General features: G+C 36.1%; 1 protein-coding gene across 1 annotated transcript in view; it reads right to left on the reverse strand.

Annotated features, from left to right (window-relative positions):
• TTC27 (tetratricopeptide repeat domain 27) overlaps positions 1 to 19,541 on the reverse strand; it is a 139,853-nt gene that overhangs the window by 44,540 nt on the left and 75,772 nt on the right. Inside the window, exon 10 of the mRNA XM_062573626.1 lies at positions 18,653 to 18,766. Coding sequence (XP_062429610.1) covers positions 18,653 to 18,766 — 114 coding nt within the window. The remainder of the gene's footprint in view (positions 1 to 18,652; positions 18,767 to 19,541) is intronic.

Below are 19,541 nucleotides of genomic sequence, written 5' to 3' on the forward strand. Positions count from 1 at the left end.
ACTATTGCGGAACAAGGTTGAGACACTTACTGTCATAACACATCCCAAATTAATTTTGACTAAAGCTCTTTCTTGTCCAGAGTTTTTCAGGTCCACAAGGGCTTCTTGTTGTATGAGCTTAAAAAAAAAAAAAAAAAAAAGCCCACACCTTGTTTCATAAGCACTGAGCAGTCAAAACATGTTTTCTGTGGGACAAACTGCTGTGATGAGGAATCCAGGAGCTTTTGATGACAAATGTATTTATTTGTCCATAACTTGTAAAATAAGCTTTCTGAATAAAGTAAGAACTTTGTAATTGTATAATCACAGAGATATACTTGTAGTTGCTGTTACTTTTATGTAGGAACTTCTTGGTTCTTAAGTAATACAGGCAAGTCCAGTTCAGTTTGGACCATACACATGCTAAATTCTTAGGACCACAGTAATAATAAAACTAGATAGCAGAAGCATTTTCACTATAGATACTTTTTTATTTCTTATCCTCCATGGTCTCCAAACACCTTTTGCCAAGAGAAATTCACTATGTCAAATCTCTTTGCAGGCAGCCGAACAATTCTAAGTGGGCCTTTTTTTTAAGCTTATTCAACAAGAAGCCCTTGTGGACCCTGTAATATTTACAAAGACTTCCATCAAACTGCCAGAGGTTCACTCTTAAATTAATCCATGTAAACAAATGCAACTTTCATGGAACTTAATACCTAACTTTAAATGCACCTTTGTGTTTTTGGGGAACAATATTAAAATGACATAAAAAGCTACATTAATTTTGAGGCTTCAAAATTTTAAAAGGCTATATTATTTTTAAATATCCTCTGCCAAATTATCAATTTCTAACAATAAAGTCTGACCAACTCTGGACAAGAAAGAGCTATAGTCAAAGTGAATTTGGGATAGCAAAATCAGCTTGTTCCATCAGCTCTTTGTCAACCAAAGTGTTCCAGTAATCAAGACCATTGGGGCACACAGTAATAACTAAACTTCTAAAGTCAATAATGGTCAAAATACTTAATCTTGCAATGAAGCAATGCCAGAAATTATGAAGTCATAAAAATATATTTCACACAGCAATCAATGAAGTTTAAATTTATTTAGTGGGAAAGAATAATTTCTCATTGATAATACATAGATAAAGCATGGAACTAATGTAAATTGCCTAGATTTGTCTAAACTTTTTGAAGATGAAGACTATGACCAAATAATGATTGCCTTATTGATTGCCAAATTTATTATTAGTTAAAAACAAATAAAAAAGTATATTCTAAGAGTATATACATACAATCATTATTCAGAACAGCCTTTTGAATAGACAGGAATTTGTTGCTGGCAAACTAAAATTACTTAAAGGAAATCATGGGCTATGCTATTTAAAAGTTCACAGATTTAAATGATGAAAACCCAAAGCATCTAAAACACAGAACAAAAGCTATTAACCAAGGAAGTATTTCAACATCAAGAACAAACCTTGCTCCTCATTTATTTAATTTTCAAAGGGGAATGTATGACGTTACATACTTAAGAAAAAATTATTACAGTGATCACTATTACAAATTATGAGTGATTTATGTAAGAAATGGTCTTCAAGTTTACATTGTGCAGAAATGCCAAAAGCATGATGACTACTGGTCAAATGGTGTGCGTAATTAAACCAACTGGAGTACAATGTATCATATTCCTCCCTAAAAACTAGCAGACCAACAGTTAGTTTAAAATTTGTCAAAATTATTTTTTTAAATGTTTTATAGCACTGTCTGCCTACTTTGTATAGCAAATGAACGGTTACAGGTGCAATCTCAAAACACAAGGGTTGCACAGATGTCAGGATACTTCATGAAGAAGAACTACCAAGGCAATGCAATTCTAGAACTAGAAAAATAAAAGCACTTGAAACAAGGTTCAATTGAAACATTCAAGCAGAAGAAGGATTGTGGCTGCAAGTCAAAGTATTTGCATGGGAAGTAATGCTTTAAAAATTGCCTCACCCAAGATTTTGATAAGAACTTCTTGATTGTACAATCACTGCATTGAAACAATTTCAATCTTTAGAATTTGAGGTTACTTGTTTTTTTAAAGAGTCACAAGGAAATGGTCTCAGTTTCCAGCAGCCTTAAACAGACAGAAGAAAAAAGGTTGATTTCCTTTAACTCAAATGTAAACAAGAGCTGTTCTATACATATTTTTTCAAATTAATATAATCCCTTTTTACATAGCAAGCTGATACCCTAGTGTCTGTGCGTGTGTGCATTTTGTTTATAATCCTAGATTGGAACCAGAAGTCTCCTTGATCTGAAAAGAGAAGAGGCCCTTTTTTACTGGATTCTGCACTATCCTCTGTAGTAATTTAAGTAGCCTATTTTTATGGATTCTTTTAAGATGGTCCATCTCCCAGGAGTATAAGTGCCCGTAATATCAAGTATGCATTAAATCTTTGTTAAAATTCTTTTTAAAGTGTCTGTTTTATGGCTTGTCTTCTGCTATCTCACATTTCTTCTCTCCCTAAACAGCTCAAGAAACTCAGTATCAGTTACTCTACAGTCAGATATAGCCATATGCAAATACTTAAGTATTTGAAATTTAAAGTTCTGCAATATTATTAATGCACATCTTTCAAACACATTTGAAAAAAGATATTGTATTCTGCAATGATTTATGTAGAAGGTGTACGATTTCCTAACTTATCATTTCTTTAAAAATTTATTTTAGTAATAAAAAGCTAAATTTATGATTTAGCATATCATTACTTGTTTTAGAAAATGTTTTTTCCTGATGTTCTAATTATTAGAACAGACTGTAAAATAACAGTGAAAACTCCATGCACTCTCAAATATTCACATACTGATTGCACAGAGTCTGTGCAACAGTCACAGTTCTGACAGTGATACAAAAATCAGTGCTCAACATTTAATGTACACACAAGTAGTTTCTCTCCAAAGCGTGTTTTTTTTTTTTCTTTTTTTTTTTTTTTTTAAATCAAATTGAGACTTCTTTCTGCATGTAGCAGTTTGTTAGAATACAGAATATTTTTTGCCTGGATTGTTTCCTAGTCTAATGCCTGTCACATTTCTGGTCTGTTCTCTTCTATCCACAAACTCTACCATATGCCAAACAGCCTAAGGCTTCTCAGACAGTAGGGCACGTTGACCAGGTACGTACTAGTTAAGCAGAAATGCCCTAGCATACGTCAAGACTAATACCTAAGCCATAAATTGTTTTGCCTTCCTGATTGTCAGCACTATTAATAAACAGGCTCTATTAAGTGCTTAGGGAACTATTAGCAGGATCTGATGAAAGCTCAGATCGAGCACATGCCCGTGCTGGCTCAGAGGGACATTGAGCCCAACAGAGACACGGCTACTCCACTTTGTTTCCTGGGCTGAGAAAAAAGTCAGGATAGGCTTTTTAAGGACAGCCCTCTCTGTGGTATTTGCATATGGGTTTAATTTAGTTGTTCAGTGCCTGACATCAACCTAAATAATACAGCATTTTCTCTAAGAGAGATTATGCATAGACATTTTTTCTAAAATGTTTTTAAGTTTGACGCATTTAAGGCTTCTATGGCTATTCCCTTTACATAAAGGCAAGAGCAAATAAACTCTTTTAACAAGGACTGCATCTATACTTTAGCAAAGAAGAAACTTGCTTGTAATCTATGATACAGATCTGATTGATCTTATGCCAGATACCATTTACTCCTTTGTACTGCGATCGTTTTTCCCCCCATGTCAGGCATTATGATAAGGTGATATACAGAATAAATTATGTCAAACATTTGTGTTTTCTAATGCGTAACGTACAATATTTGAATAACTTGGTTCATCCTCAGCAAAGCCACAAACAGAAGGAGATAGCCAAGCAGATCACTTCATTTTAATAATGATTAAATGTAGTATTTCATTGTTAGCTTATGTATGATACTCAAAAAAAAAAAAAAAAAAGCCTCTGTGACATTTAATTTATTCCGTATTCAAACAGGAACACACTGTTCAAGAAGGATAATCTACTGGAAACATCCTGTACTTTTTCTATTGCTGTAAGACTTGAGTTTACCTATGATATTCAACACATATTTGCATTTTGTTTACAGTAAACTGTATGACAGTATACAGTATAAGGATAAAAACATGACAAGCCACTTGTCCATAATAAGCAGAAAAAGTCTCATCCAAATTTGATCACAAAACATATTACAACTCTTGAAAATAAATGTTTGTGCATGGCAAAAAAGTTTTAACTAGAACTTAGGAATGAGATGGTTGTTTCAGAAGAATTTAAACAACAAGACTTAAAATAAAACAACAAATTCCAGAGGAAAAGTTAAGACCACATTATTAATTGCAAGTATGTAAATATTTTCAGCTTCCTTCTACCTGAAATAGAGACTGGGTTGTATGCTGCTAAACAAATTGAAATCTTAAGAAAAAACTACCAATACAGAACAAAATGCTTTGTCTTCAGGTAATGCAATAAGGTTTTTAACCATTAATCATACCAAGCATAATTTTTTCATGTTACCAACAGTATATGCTGTCCTTAGATGCCTGTAAGAAGAAGAAAAAATATTATATCTAATCTTATCTAGATACCTATAACCTGAATCTACAGATATTCAGCTGAATTAAGCACTAATAGCTCCTTTGTGGTATTAGAAGTAGGAGCAAATGCTCATTTGCAGAATTCTGTTTTTAAACTATTCTCATTCAGCTGTAACTCTCAAGAACCTCTTTTGTTACTTTGATGAGGAGGACTGATGAGAAAAAAAGACAAGTTCCGTTTCTTTTGTCTCAAATTTGATTTGAATGTCTCAGTATCTTGGGATACCCACTTTTTTCTGCTGTTACAAAAAAAGAAACCCCAACCCAAAACTCCCCAAACCCTCCAAAAAAACAAAACCTAAAACCAAACAGCCCCCCTCTCCCCAAAACAAAAAAGCTTTTTCTCAAGAATAGCTTCCCCAAACAGTGAAACCTTGGCTGATACCCAATAGTTTCTGTTGAAAAATTACTTGGCAGGAAACAAACATTCTTCCAGTAGCTGAGCCTGACCCAGCAACCATACAGTATATGATGGTAAGTACATTAGAAATATGACACATGGGCAAAGTGTTCAAACTTTAGCTGTCCCAAAGAAAGGGAATCACATACAAAGAAGTCTGTTTTCAATATACATATTTTCTTGAAAGACATCCAGTCCAGCTCTTCACATGTTCCTGGAAAGCTCTCTATACATTAGAGAAAAACCAAACAAAACCCCTATCATTCTCTTAATGATCAATCTACTTACCAAAGAAAAAAATAAGCATCTTTAACAATAATTGGATGAAAAACAACAGTTCGATTTCAAGTACAAAATGAAAATACTCTAAACACATTACATTTTATATGCCTGAGTGTAAGCACATTCAAAGAGAAGCCCGTCAAGCTCCCCAAAAGATTCAGTTCTCCTTTATCAAAGGAGCATGAACTTATAGAAACAACTGCTCCCAGAATCACACAACAGTATATCCAAAGAAAAACGTATTTGTATTTAAAACAGTCTGATTCGCAACCAATTAAAAAACAAAACCAAATTTTAATTCAGCAGGAGGGAGTTTTATGGTCTGTGCTGACTTACTCAAGCAAATAGGTTGGGGGTAGAGGCTGGATAAAAGTAGATCTTCCTCTCCTCCATGGCACAGCAACTAAACACGCACTTTATTGATAATACTGGGATCAAAATCTTTGCCCAATAAAACAGTGGTAGCTGAACCAAAACAGCCATAAGGACAACACATACATCCTTTAGTCCATTCACAGCCTTCTGATGAATTACAGTAATAAGCCATAAGCTCCATCAGCACCAGTTTCATGCTGGAGTCTTTTTTATTGAAGACCTTCAGGAGGCAGAGGCAACGCCACCCTTTCTCTCAGCTGCCCCTTTTACTTGAGAAACTCTAAACCAGGCTGGAGGGAGGAGGCTGAAAGGCAAAGGAAGCCCCCAGAGGCAGCATCTTTCCAGCCACCATGATTTCCTGGGGGAGGGAGGAATTTGAAATCTAGGTCAGGCATATTAGGTCACCTAGCTTATAAAAAGACTGCACATCTGTCAAAATGTCCAAGTCTTATCACAGAATCACAGTGCTATTATTTACAATATTACAGTGCTGCTATTTACAATATTCACACAGTTAGAAAGCAGTACTGTGAAGAAACTGGATAACTGCAAAAGCAAATGGAAATAATGAAAAGAGCCAATATCATATCATCATATAACTCTCCATATACCAATCCGAATGATCATTTGAATCAATGGGCCTTAAATCAGTTTGAAAACTTAAGAAGCCAAATATATTCCTAAATTCGTAACTATAACTGGAACAGAACAAGTGCTAAATGAGATGAATTAGGCCAGCAAATAGTTCTTCAGTCAGAAGCTACATCCAGCTCTCACCATTGCAAAATTTGTCTCCAATGAAATTTTTTCCAATCAACTGGTTCTTTACACACTATACTCCCCAAATTTCTTAATTCTGAAGGTGCAGAAACCACATACAGTTATTAGATTCCCCCCGACCCCCAATATAGCACAACCTTCCCCTGTAACATACTATAGTGCTAGAGCTCTGGCATAATGGAAAGTTTCTTCCGGTAGAAACATTTATTTAAAAAAGCAGTTATCACTACTGCAGCATCATAGTTATAAGCTAATTTCAAAGAATGAATATTTGCATTTTTGTTCTCAAATTCATAAACGATATAATCATCTGAAAACAGAAAAATAGATTTTTCCATCATTAATTACACAACAGTCCATTCTTTTTCTATTTTCTTCATCTTCTCTATAAGCACTCTCATTCTTCACTGTTTCTAGATCTGTCTCACAAAGGTCTGTCCTCAGTTCAATCAACTATCTTACAAATTTGCACATCCCACTCACTGTGGATCAATACTCTCCGGGTCAATGATTAAAAGCCCATGAGGCTCACGGTTCTTCAGTTTTGTGCTGAAATTCATGCACTCAAATCTTATTTCTAACTGGCATTCACAGGATCAGTAAGGTTGCAAGGGACCTCTGGAGATCATCTAGTCCAACCTCCCTGCTTAGCAGGGTCACCTAGACCATGGTAGACAGGGTTGCATCCAGGCGGGCCTTGAAGATCTCCAGAGAAGGAGACTCCACAACCTCTCTGGGCAACCTATGCCAGTGCTCTGTCACTCTCACAGGGAAGAAATTCCCCCTCATGGTCAGGCAGAACTTCCTGTGCTTCAACTTCTGCCCATTGCCTCTTGTCCTGTCACATGGGACAACCGAAAAGAGTTTGTCCCTGTCCCCTTGACACCCTCCCTTCAGGTACTTCTACACATTGATAAGATCCCCCCTCAGGCTTCTCTTCCCCAGGCTAAACAGGCCCAGCTCTCACAGCCGTTCCTCATAGGGCAGGTGCTCCAGCCCTCTGATCATCTTTGTAGCCCTACACTGGACTCTCTCCAGTAGCTCCATGTCTCTCTTGCACTGGGGAGCCCAGAACTGGACACAGGACTCAAGATGAGGCCTCCCCAGGGCTGAGGAGAGGGGCAGGATCACCTCCCTCGACCTGCTGGCAACGCTCTTCCTAACGACCACCAGGATACCATTGGCCTTCTTGGCCACAAGGGCACATTGCTGGCTCATGGTCAATCTGTCATCCACGAGCACTCCCAGGGCCTTCTCTGCAGAGCTGCTCTCCAGAAGGTCAGCCCCCAGCTTGTCCTGGTGCCTAGGGTTATTATCCCCTAGGTGCAGCACTCTGCACTTGCCCTTGTTGAACCTCAGGAGGTTCCTCTCCGCCCAACTCTCCAGCCTGTCCAGGTCTCTCTGAATGGCAGCATAGCCCTCAGGTGTGTCAGCCTCTCCTCTCAGCTCGGTATCATCAGCAAACTTGCTGAGGAGGCACTCCGTCCCCTCATCCAGGTCACTGATGAAGAAGCTGAACAGGATGGGAGCCAATACTGAGCCCTGGGGGACACCACTAGCCACAGGCCTCCAACTAGACTCCACGCCACATTGCTTAACACCTTCTCTGACTATCTGTGGTATTGACCCACTGAAATGTTTCCAAAATAACGTTCTAAGACTCTACCCTAATTTGGCTTTGGATCGACTTTCTTGCCCCCGCTCTTATATTTGAGAGTAATCTATTTCCATTTCTGTCAGATTTTCTACTGAGGAGAATCTCCTTTGACAATAAGTGCATGGTGTCTCTTAAAATCGCAGCTTGCACGCTGACCTGAGGAAACAAATTCTTTTTTATCCTATCAGAAGAAAAAATGCCTTGCTGATACACTGCTTTTCCCTTCTCTGTTGAGTGGGTATATATGGGCAAAAACAAAGATCACTGATTCCTAGGATTTACAAAGTGATTTTTAACTTATTATCTATTTCAACTTTTGCAAGTATTATGGAACCTCATTTTCAGCCTTTCACTTTAAACACTTCAGAAACAAAAACCAGTCTCCAGCCTCTCATTTCCTGCAATGGTTAAAGTAGTACTAAAATACCTTCTAATGGAAAAAAAAAATCAGAACAATGCTGGATCTGTTTCAAAATATTAAAAAAACAAAATAAAACCCATCTACAATACCATTTGCCTCATTGTTTTTACACTTATTCCCCAGTAATTGCTTTCATAGGTCTAAAGCTTCATTTCAGTAAATAAGCAGGCCCTATCAACTACTTTTAAGACTATAGTCTTCTAAGACCAAGCGTGGCAACTTCTGCTCAGGAGAAGTACTCCAACCAAATTCACTGTCACAGTTTTGAGGGACAGTTTATCGTGGCCCTGGCAGTTCTCAAACTACAACAGCATACCCCCGCACTGCCACAGGCACGTCAGGCTCCAAAACCCATTCAATTTGGCAGGCTTTGCAGGGGAAAGATTAAGGGTATACTCCTCGGAGAAAATTGCAGGAAGGCAAGGAGACCCGCTTCATTTTTATTTAACTGATATAATCGCTTACCTGTAAAAAAAAAACCAAACCAAAACAAACAAACAAAAAAACCACTATTGAATTATCATTGCAAAACTATCGTTATCAGTGCATTTTATACATACTCCATGTTTCTATTATTCTTGAAAGCTATTAAATGGATAACAATTCATAATTCATTCCTTATCCTAAGCTGTCTTTTAAAAGACATTTTATGAAGCAAATAGCTTCTGTATTTTTAATTGACTACTTATCTAATCAACCAACCAAAATATTTGTATTCTTGAAGCTGAAGTATATTTGAGCTAGAGAGAACTGATCTAAACTTAAGTGATTCAAATGATTGATCTCAAGTACTATTTCAATCAACAGATCACTTTGATTTACATATCATTTTTTTGTTTACATTTGTGATTTTTATTCTATTTTTTAATAAATAATAAAAAGATTAATTCTTATCAGTGATGAGAATCATACTGCCCTGCAATTATACATAACCATTTTCTAGCTATTCTCTTTTAAAACAGGAGGATCCAGTGTAGACATATTTAAAGCAACTGTTCCTTTAGAATAAAATTCCTGGTTTTAAAAATTTAAATATTAGAGAATGAATAATGGTATTTCTCACATCCTAAATAAGAAAAAATATACTCATCATTTAAAATTCCTCTAGATAGCAAAAGATCTATCATCAGCAAAAACAGCAAACACAGATTATTATATCAATTAAAAAAAGTTATATGCTTTATAACTAGAAATGTGTTTTGCATCTACAACTTGCTCCTTTCTTATAGATAGCCTAGAAATGCATAGGTTGTAATTACACTGTGTTACAAGACATTAAAATTAGAAGATCTCAGCATTTCACACTTAATTTTATAGACCAAACCACATAAACATGCGTTCTTGTTTTATCACCTCCCAGTGAGCTTCTCAATTCTAAATGAACTAGGTATTGCACTGAATAGGAAAATACGCTATTGCACCTGTATAACAGGCTACAGCTGTTGAGGCCAGGTCGACCACTTCAAGATGCTCTTGTTCAAGGCACTTTGGCAGTGATTTTCACCAGATTGTGGATCTGATTATTTTTAAACTTAAAGTACCAAAACATATGCTGCTGGTATATTCATTTAGATTACTGAATATAAGTTTCGGTTTAATAAATTTTATAATAAAATATCTAAAAAATTAATTGGATTGACTGATTTTCCTCTACCCTAGCTTAAGATGCAACTGTGTGATTACTGAGACTTCAAGTTGGTTTACACATAATGATGGCATCATCAACAGAGATATTGAATGTATAGAGACATTTTTTAAAGTATTAAACTGATGCAGCCATATTTGCAATTTTGAAGTTCTACAGCCTTCCTACTCCATAAAAAACCAGATTTTTTAAAACATTTCTTGTTCGCCTTAGTTCAGAAAGCTAGAGTGAGTATTTAGTTAAATTATACTTGTTTCTACTACATACCTTTAGTAGACCCTCCATCTGTGATGTTTTTCAGTCTCTAATTCTATGGCCTGCAAATTAAAGCTGCTTCTTATTTTCTCCTTTAAATGGTGGAAACTAGAAAGCTACTGCTTATACAGTATTTCCAAGATCTTTCCCTTTGTGATATTCTGGTAATTCATTCTACCTCACTTCCATTACTACTCTATCCTTTGGCGAACAAATTAATTATTCTCTTTAAATATGTTCCCTAAATATCCCCTATACATTTAAACAAGAAAATCACCCAAAGTTATTGACAATCCCAATAACTTCAAATTTCAAAATACTTCAGGAAGAGACTACCTTTTGAAACTATGGTCCTGGTTTCACCTACAAATACACTTTAATGTCAGGCAAGCTGGAACGTGAAAATTTCACAAACCATTTCCACATAGGTAGCTGCTAGAACTGAGAGGCCTGGACTAACAACAAGACTGCTCATTTTTGCATGGCTCCAGACTGTGTGATGAAGCTTTAAGACACAGGCAGATATTGATAGCTCTATAGAGCAGAAGTGATCAATTAGGATGTTGGAATCATGCATTACTCTGTTTACAGCACATGGTGTGGAGAAGGCCATGAGTGCCAAACAGCTGTATCTACTACCCAAGTAGTAGATTCTTGGTATGAATGTCTGCTACATCAGGCCACAAATCCTTACAGGTGCCTATCACTTTAAAAGCAATATAGCCAACTGGTTAAGAAATAAATACTAGCTTCTGTTGTCAGTGTCACTTTACTAAAAAAAAAGATTGAATTTCTTCATAATAGGACTTGCAACTGGGTGGGGAGGAAAGCAGACCAGAGGAAATGAGTCCAACAATCCCAAATTAAATCTAAACCATTTAGTTCTCAAAATTAACACAAAAGAGGTCAAGGTCCTAAGCAGAAGATAACTAGATTCATAAGTGTCTGATGCTGTATTTCCTTTCTATTTCAAACTGAGAGCCAAGTAGTACACCAGACAATTTAGGGCACCTCCTGTATTTCTACCACTTGAAATATTTTTGTTGTAGTCAAATACCACCACCTAAAGCAGCATGGTAAAGCAAATACAGTATCTAATTGTACAATAGCATACCTGACTATCAAAATGATAAGCATCCTGCTCTGGACAAATATTGAGCCTGAAGTTACTGATTGGCAGTATTTAGGATATGGTTCGATATTATAAATGATCAATGACTTAGGCCTCAGGATAAATCCACTTACAGAGCACAAAAGCCTTAGGAATGTGTTATTTATGTATTTACGCTATTTGTATTTCTTTGTTACTTATTTTAATGTTCCTTATATGAAATATCATTTTAAACTCATTAAGGATACGTGCGCTATCCTTAGAGAGGTGAGCTTATTTCAACTTTTTTTTCCTCCCCCTAAAAAAGCTGCTTCATCTGTCAGTTATTTTATTTATTTTTGTGATGTATCAGAAGGCACAAGTAGATGTTCTCCTAAAGTCTCTAGAAGCAGCTAGATTTACAAGCTCACTTGCCAAGAATGGATTTAAAGCCAGACACTTCCTTTTCTGTTGCAAAACCAAGGATATTGATATCATCCATCAATTTACCAGGAGAGTGCTACATGTAAAAGTTCAAATACAGGTTAGATCATTTGGCTTTTGGCTAAAGACACTTATGCCTCATACAACTACATGTGGGGAGAGTCACCCACAAGGGGAAAAAAAATTTTAAGTGCATCTTGTATAGATGTAAATCCCCTAGTTGCAGCTAGTTAGTTAACTTTACTATTGCCATTAGTGAAACAGCAGTTGCCCAAAACTTAGCACAAGGTGCAAAACCGGCAGGGGAGCTGCATACACTTTGAAATTGTAAGCCTCGATTTCCTGCAAGTCATTGCAGCTCTACTGCTTTCAGGTCCCTAACTAGCTTCCTCTAGGGGAATGTATAATTGCAGTGAATGCTCAAAAATATATCCGAAGACTTCTTGCATCAGGTTTTGCCTTCTGTACTAATGAGGAAAGTCAGGAGAAGGACAGTGACAGACATAAAAAGAGTGAAAGCTGTTGCTTTTAAGTTAGAGTTCAATTACAATGTAGGATGCACAGACAACTGCCTTAACAGAAAAGGGAGAGTGTGTTTTGAAATACTCAGCATGTGGAATGGGCAGTGTGGCTCAGTACGTTTAATCTACCGATGCTGGGCTATTTCAGTCCATGTTCTGTGAGCTCACCTGGGAATACATATCTCTAGATTTGCATGGGTATTTATGTGTCAACAGCGGTAAAGAATAATCTACTCATATTTAGCAATAGGTGGGAATAGTGCTCCATGCCTTGCGTCTGGTCTGACTCTACATGGAATACGGAACTTGATTACTTTAATTGTTTAGTTCTGTTCAAGTTAAACTTGTTCACTTTTTATAGCGCAAAGCTGAGAAAGAAAGATGTGCATGTTATGTTCTGGAATCTGCAGATGTTTGTATTTTTCTTTGCAATTCGCTGTCATCACTTTGTCTATACAAAAAGTGTAATATTGCTGTTCAGTGTAGCTTAAGGATTCTCCTATCTGACATTGTAACTCCCAGTATTATCATTCTAATTGTCAGGACACTGAGTTACGAGAATCTAAAAGGAAGAAGGTAAAAGCCTTCAGATCTAAGATTCAAATAGCAACATTTAAAAAAATGGGAAGCTTATTTTTGGCTGCTTTTTAGAAAGTGCATTACACTAGGAGTATAACAGCTCTGATATTGAACATGATCCTCAAATGAGCAAAGAGGCTTGTACTTTAAAAGTACTACCTAAGAAAATATGCATAAACTGAAGTCCATAAAGAATGGCTACATTCTTTTCTGGACACTGCCTAATAGCCCTGATCCAATTTGCAAATAAAACAGTGCAAAAGAAAATTCCTAAGCAGAAAGTAGTACCTGGAAGATCATACTATTCAAAATTCTCTTTTTCCTAAGCAGTACGAAAACACTTCAGATATTCCTGAAGAATCCTTGACAGAGTGAATCTCTCATTTTTTCTGAGCAAAAGCTATAATTGCATACTGGAAAAAAAACAGACGGAGCCAAGCACCATTTTAATTATTTTGAAGTGCGTTAATGAGTTCAGTGTATCATCAGAATCATTCATGTCATGTAATATCTTGTGTCAAATCTGTCATCAACTTAAGCAAAATGAAGTATGTCCTGGAAGTGTGTGTCTTGAGACTGCAATCATTAATGATCACCAACAAGTCACTCTCCCTTATGATTGATTTCTGAAGTAATAAATTTAATTTCAAGCATTCTGGGGACCTTATGATCTTGTGTGGAACTCATTAAGTAAAGATTTTGAGACACCTGGCTTTTCTCTTCTTTTTAAAAACCTCTTGGAATGTATTTTAATAATAAATACAATTAATAATAGCTGAGAACTACTAGGATATCAATGGAAAAATCTCTAGAGTTTAGAAGAAAAGGTGTTTCTTCTACTTACTACCCTTCCGAAGACAGCAATTTAAATCTCTCTCAGTTCCCCAGATCCCAGGAACTTTTCAGTAAAACTTCCAAATGCATGTAAGGCATCTCAGAACCAAATTTAGAAGTTAATCATTTTTCCCCTCCCTCATCCTCTCTCTTATTCAACACACACTTTAAAAACAACTACTAAAATCTTATTTAATGTACTCTTAGGGTACAAGGCGGGGTGTTGAAGAATAAGAGTAGATTCCCAGTTCAGTGATCTGACAGTTTGGCTGAACAGTCAGATGCTGCAATTCCCCTTGTCATACCCAAAGTCTCTTTGCATTGTTCCAGTCCTGGTTTTCAGATGTGCAATCAGAAAGATATTTAGCATAGGCATCAGAAGAACAGGAAAAAAAACATTAGCCTCAAATCTACCTAGATCAGCTGCTTAGTGGGGGGAAGAATGCTCCCTTCTCCCTTTTAAACTCTTCCCCCATTGCTGAATTTGTCCAATACAGAACACAGTCAAATAAAGCAAAGAGCAAGTCGACACGGAGGTGCCAGTTTAGTTTTGAAGACAAAGAGGATCTGCTTCTATGATAAATGACGTAACTTTCTTGCACAAATATTTAAAGACCATCAACATGAAGATAACAAAACAGCAAAGCTGCATTAGCACAGGTTATGCCTTACGGTACCAGCCTCTTCTTATTTATAAATGTACACTGAACTCTTTAGGTTTAAAAAAATTACACAGCAACTACAGAGAACATCTACAGAATGTCTTCAGCAAGAAGAGTTTAAACCAACAAATCATAATTTCTTTTTGATACACAAAAAAAATTAGTCACTGGAGAAAAAAACACTCTGAAGTACTATTTAAGTGAAAATTACAGAGCAGTTGACACAGAATTCCCAACCACATACAGCTGTGCATGACTAAGAATATAAAACAAGATCTCATGTGACCTTTCTGTCTTAGACATAATGATTAGCCCATAATATTGCCAGTCTGCTCCCAGCTCTCCTGAACTCTTATTAAAAACACCCTCTCAAGACACACTTCTATCCCACTAACAGGCAAATTTCTCTGTTGCCAAAAAAAGCAAGCAAGCAAGCACCATATGAAATAGAGCATACGTTGTATTGTGTGTTCGGAAAAAATCAAGTGTTTGGCTTACAGGCCTGTTATCACCAGGTGCAGCCAGCAGGAGAAAATACAATGCGAGAAGGGGTATATAACAAGCTGACAAAAGCTCCAAGCATAAAGGGAGCCAGTGTAACCGCACAGATTAAGCCCTGGGAAGTAACTATAACAAGCCACAGGGGAATAGGCATTAGCAGGCTACTGGTATGCCTGGCCCATGAACGGGGGCACACAGCAGCTTCACCTCCTTGGCTGCCAGCAATAACCACGCTCTCGCTTCTACCCCAGCATCCTCTGCAGAAAGCATGCCATTGAAATTCAATTTGCTTCATTTCTTAAAAAAAAAAATCTTTGAAGTGGAAGAGTGCACTTAATTCACTTATTAAGAAACTACAATGAGATGTTAACCTGTAAGTGCTTAACTTTTTTTTTTTAATCACTTTCCTCTCTCCTTTTTCAAAGCTCCTGGATCACTCAAAATTCCATTTTTCTCCCCCTTGAGCTCTGGCTGCACTTTTAATAATTTGTGATTCAACAGCTTATTCCAACACATTTTCCAATATTACTAGTTTCTGAATTACTTTTTAACAATAAAATGTAAAAACCCAAAACTGATACAGAAATTGCAGGTTGCTGGTTGTGTGGAGAGCTGGTTATCAAAAACTAATGTCTGTTCCAACTCTTTTCTCCTTCTCCCTTCTCTCCTTTCTAGCATTTCACTTCTTCCTATCTACATTCATAGAAAAAGAAAGAAAAAAGCCCTTAAAAAAAAAGAAACAAAAACATACACTATCCAGAAACACATTTGGGCTAGCATTACCTTAATACATATGACATTACATATGTCAATATATGTTATACTGTTCATGATTAAATATTCTAGCAGAATGTAAAAGAACCCTGTTTTAGCCTTCGAATACTGATTCCTTTTCTTAGAAAAGTGATTGAAAAGAGTACTGGCTTTAAAAATCTTTAACCTTATTTTGTGTATCCAAACCTCATTTAGACAAAAACTGGATGGAGACAACCAGCAGCCTCCAGAAAAAGTTAAGAAAAATCTCTCCTCCTCACTTCCAGTTAGCTACTTGCTGAAATACATTCTAGAACACCCAGAACGATCTTTTTAGTTCATGTTTTTAAAGTAATCAGAAAAAGCTTTTGCAAATGATTATTCCAATTCCTTTTGAAGCTTTCCAATAAAAAATATTTACAGTATCATTCCATAAAAGCTTTTAGAATAAAGTAGGGATATATTGATACTTCCAAGTATCGGATATAATTGTTAAATTAACAATTAATAATTATTGTTGTTAAATTCAAACAATATACTTTCATTTCAAGAACAGCTGTAATTATTTTTAAATAATTAAAATAAGCTAACCAAACAAAACGAGGCCCACAAAACATGCAGTCCAAAAGCAATTTCTTTGACAAACAACTGAAACAAAGCGTATGCAGCCTGGTTTGCCCTATGCAGAGAGGCACTATATGCCGGCCTAGTAATACTAACCTAAAAAGGTGTTTTTCAGCTGGTTAAAAGGATTTTCAGATCCAGTGCAAACTAAAACAGTAGCAGATATGAGTGGAAATAGAGAAGGGAAGGAGAATTATGGTAGAAGAGAAGAGTCCCAGCATAATAAACTGGAGTCTACAGTGGTCCGTGCTTGCTCACTGGCAACCCTAAAGTTGGTTACTTAGAGGATTTGGTTTTATCAGTTCTTACTCAAGATGTCTTACAAAGACTCTTATAATTACTTTGAAGACAGATACAGCAAAGAATGGAGGGAATCCAATCATATTACATCAACCTCTTCCCTTAATCTTCCAGACTGAAGTTAACTTGCTCTTTCTCTTTAATTATGCCCTTTCTGCCCTTTCTTTTTATTATCAAATCTTATTACATCAATCTGAACTGATAAACCTGAAATTATAAAAAAAGGTAAAAATCTGCATGAAATAACTCTGGGTACAAACTTAAGCATCTTAATGAAGATGATGTATCAAAAGGAACTTTTGTTATGTACGAAAATAACATGGGACATTCGGCCTATGTTTCCGGATTCCAATTCCTTAAAGATTCTTAGAACTGCTAGAAACCATGGTATCTGGTTAAAGATTTTTGATCAGATGGAACTCAGGAATGAAAACCTTAAATGGAAAATTATTCAGGTTTTTTGATTAGTTTAAGATCGATCAATCCTCAAACAAACAATTTCTAACTATTTTTGGAAATTGAGCTTGATACTGTATCAAATCAAAACAAATACGCCATTCTATTCAGAATCCTTGATAAAAAAAACATACTAAGATGAAAGATAATACTTAAAATCACAGCTTTGATGCCTATTGTAAGGTCACCTCCTGAATTGTCACAGCGGATGCTACTCAGCCTCCTCCCCCTAATATCCAGAGCTTGTATGAAAAAGGGCAGCATTCTAGCAGCAGCAACACATGTGAATGTAGATACTGTACCTTAACAATGATAAGCCCTTGATGAGTTTTCCATCATGAGATTATCAAATTGTATAGTATGACAGCTTCTAATATTCATGTTTACAAAGCTAGACAAAAATGTTGGCAGCATTCCAATTGCTTTGTGCCTTGGTGCTTAAAGATTCCCAGATCACTTCCCAAATGCCTTCAGATGTTACATCTTCTCCCAGACTGGGAATCCAGGCTTCTCTGACACTCTTTCAACAACCTTGGGAAATTCCATTAGAGCAATTCTGTGCTTTCCTCAGCAAAAGAAAAATGTGGCAGCACATTCTTGCCGCACTCCTTCAAAGATCCGGGCATTAATAATGATTTTAGATGAAACGTCAGTATATTCAGGATATAATTACTCAGCACTGTAATCATTAATTTTGTACATTCCGGGCCCCTTTTAGTCATCAGGACTATTGCCCAACAGACGCAGAGAAATGTTTGCGTTTCATGTGTGACAAGAGGACTTAACGGTATAAAGGTGACTAATAAAACTCCTAAACATGAAGAAATCTTCATAAAGCTTGGTTTTCTTTCCTTGAAAGTATTTCACAACTAATAAGCTGATAAACTTCTGAATTTTTAAATTTGTCATTTAGATTTTAAAAATGGGTGTTATTTACATTTGGTGCAAGATTATTTAATCACTGCCTCAAACTTGTAATAAAAATACCAATCATTAAGTGCTATATCAAAATAGTAAATCAAAAAGCGCAATTCACAAATGTGCTTTCCTATTTGCACCGTCCCTTTGTAAGTCTCAATTTTTTCTATAGATGTTTTACTTCAGTTAAAAAATGGAACCGTAGCAGCTTTACATTCATGAACTCTTATGTAAATAACTCTTCGGATATTACATAACTCAGGAACTACAAGCAAGAAAATACATTATAATTTCAATCTTTCAAAACTTTTGTATCTCTTTGAAAGAAAATCACTATTCATAACTTGCACATATAGGAGTTTGTCTGAAAACTGGCAGAAATTAGAGGATTTGTAGTCTTTGCATTTATCCTAGAGGCGTAATTATAAAAGTAGGATCACTATATTGTCCTAGAAGGAGAAGCAGCTTAGCATATTCTCCTGCCTGGTTCCATTCAATATGTAGGGAGCAGGTATTTGTAACAACATAGGTACCCAAGGTAGATTTAGGCAGCTCAGAAGCCTTACCTGTGTCTGCTTCATTGCCCGTTCCATTCTGCGAGTACTTCCCTTCTCGAGCTTTGTCCGAAGGAGCAAGGCTGAAGTCTGGATGGCCCAGAACTTTGGCTGAGAAAGCAAACACTGCAGAGAAAAATAAAGTTTCAATTACTTGTTATTTCATTTGAAAAAACACTGATGAAAGTGAAGTGTTTAACCATGTCTCAAGCATAAACTCCATTTCCTATTCTGAAAGACACATGCATGGTCATTGTACCTATTTGAGGACTTCAAAACTGTACAAATTAATCTATTTTTAGTTTAAAAGAAGGCACTAAAACTGCTGTTTCCTTTTCAACTACTGTTGCTCTGAGTGTACATGTACTACATGATGCACGTAGAATAAATGGGATAACCAAATCGCACAAATTAAAAAGGCTACTCAGCACAAAAAGGTAAAAAGAATTTGACATTGTGATTTACTGCTTTGACATTTCACCTGAAATTTACTTATTTTCTTGGGAGTGGGAGAAGAGAAGGGGAAGATAAAATAATCTTTGACTAGAACTGGTGACTGGTGAATATCCATAAGCAAGCAAACTTAAGGAAAGCCTGCATCTTCTTTCAAATCTTTTTGAAAAGGAATATATCCCAGTACAGAGCAATTACAATAATAATTTTTTAATAGTAGTATCTGTAAAACTGTACTAACAAATATTTCACACAATTTTTGGTAATCTGCAACTGTTATTTGTGTCAAAAGACACACTCTGCAGCTCCATATATTCTATGTTTGCTGAAAACAAACATGTGGCTGATTTGAATGCAATAAAGGTGTCCAAGAAGGGCAGTTCATGGAAATGTTTTCAATAGTAAGATTTTGTAAATATCAATGAAAAAAACTGTATTAGAATCACAA

Source organism: Rhea pennata, chromosome 3 (assembly GCF_028389875.1).
Source record: "Rhea pennata isolate bPtePen1 chromosome 3, bPtePen1.pri, whole genome shotgun sequence".
Classification (NCBI taxonomy): domain Eukaryota; kingdom Metazoa; phylum Chordata; class Aves; order Rheiformes; family Rheidae; genus Rhea; species Rhea pennata.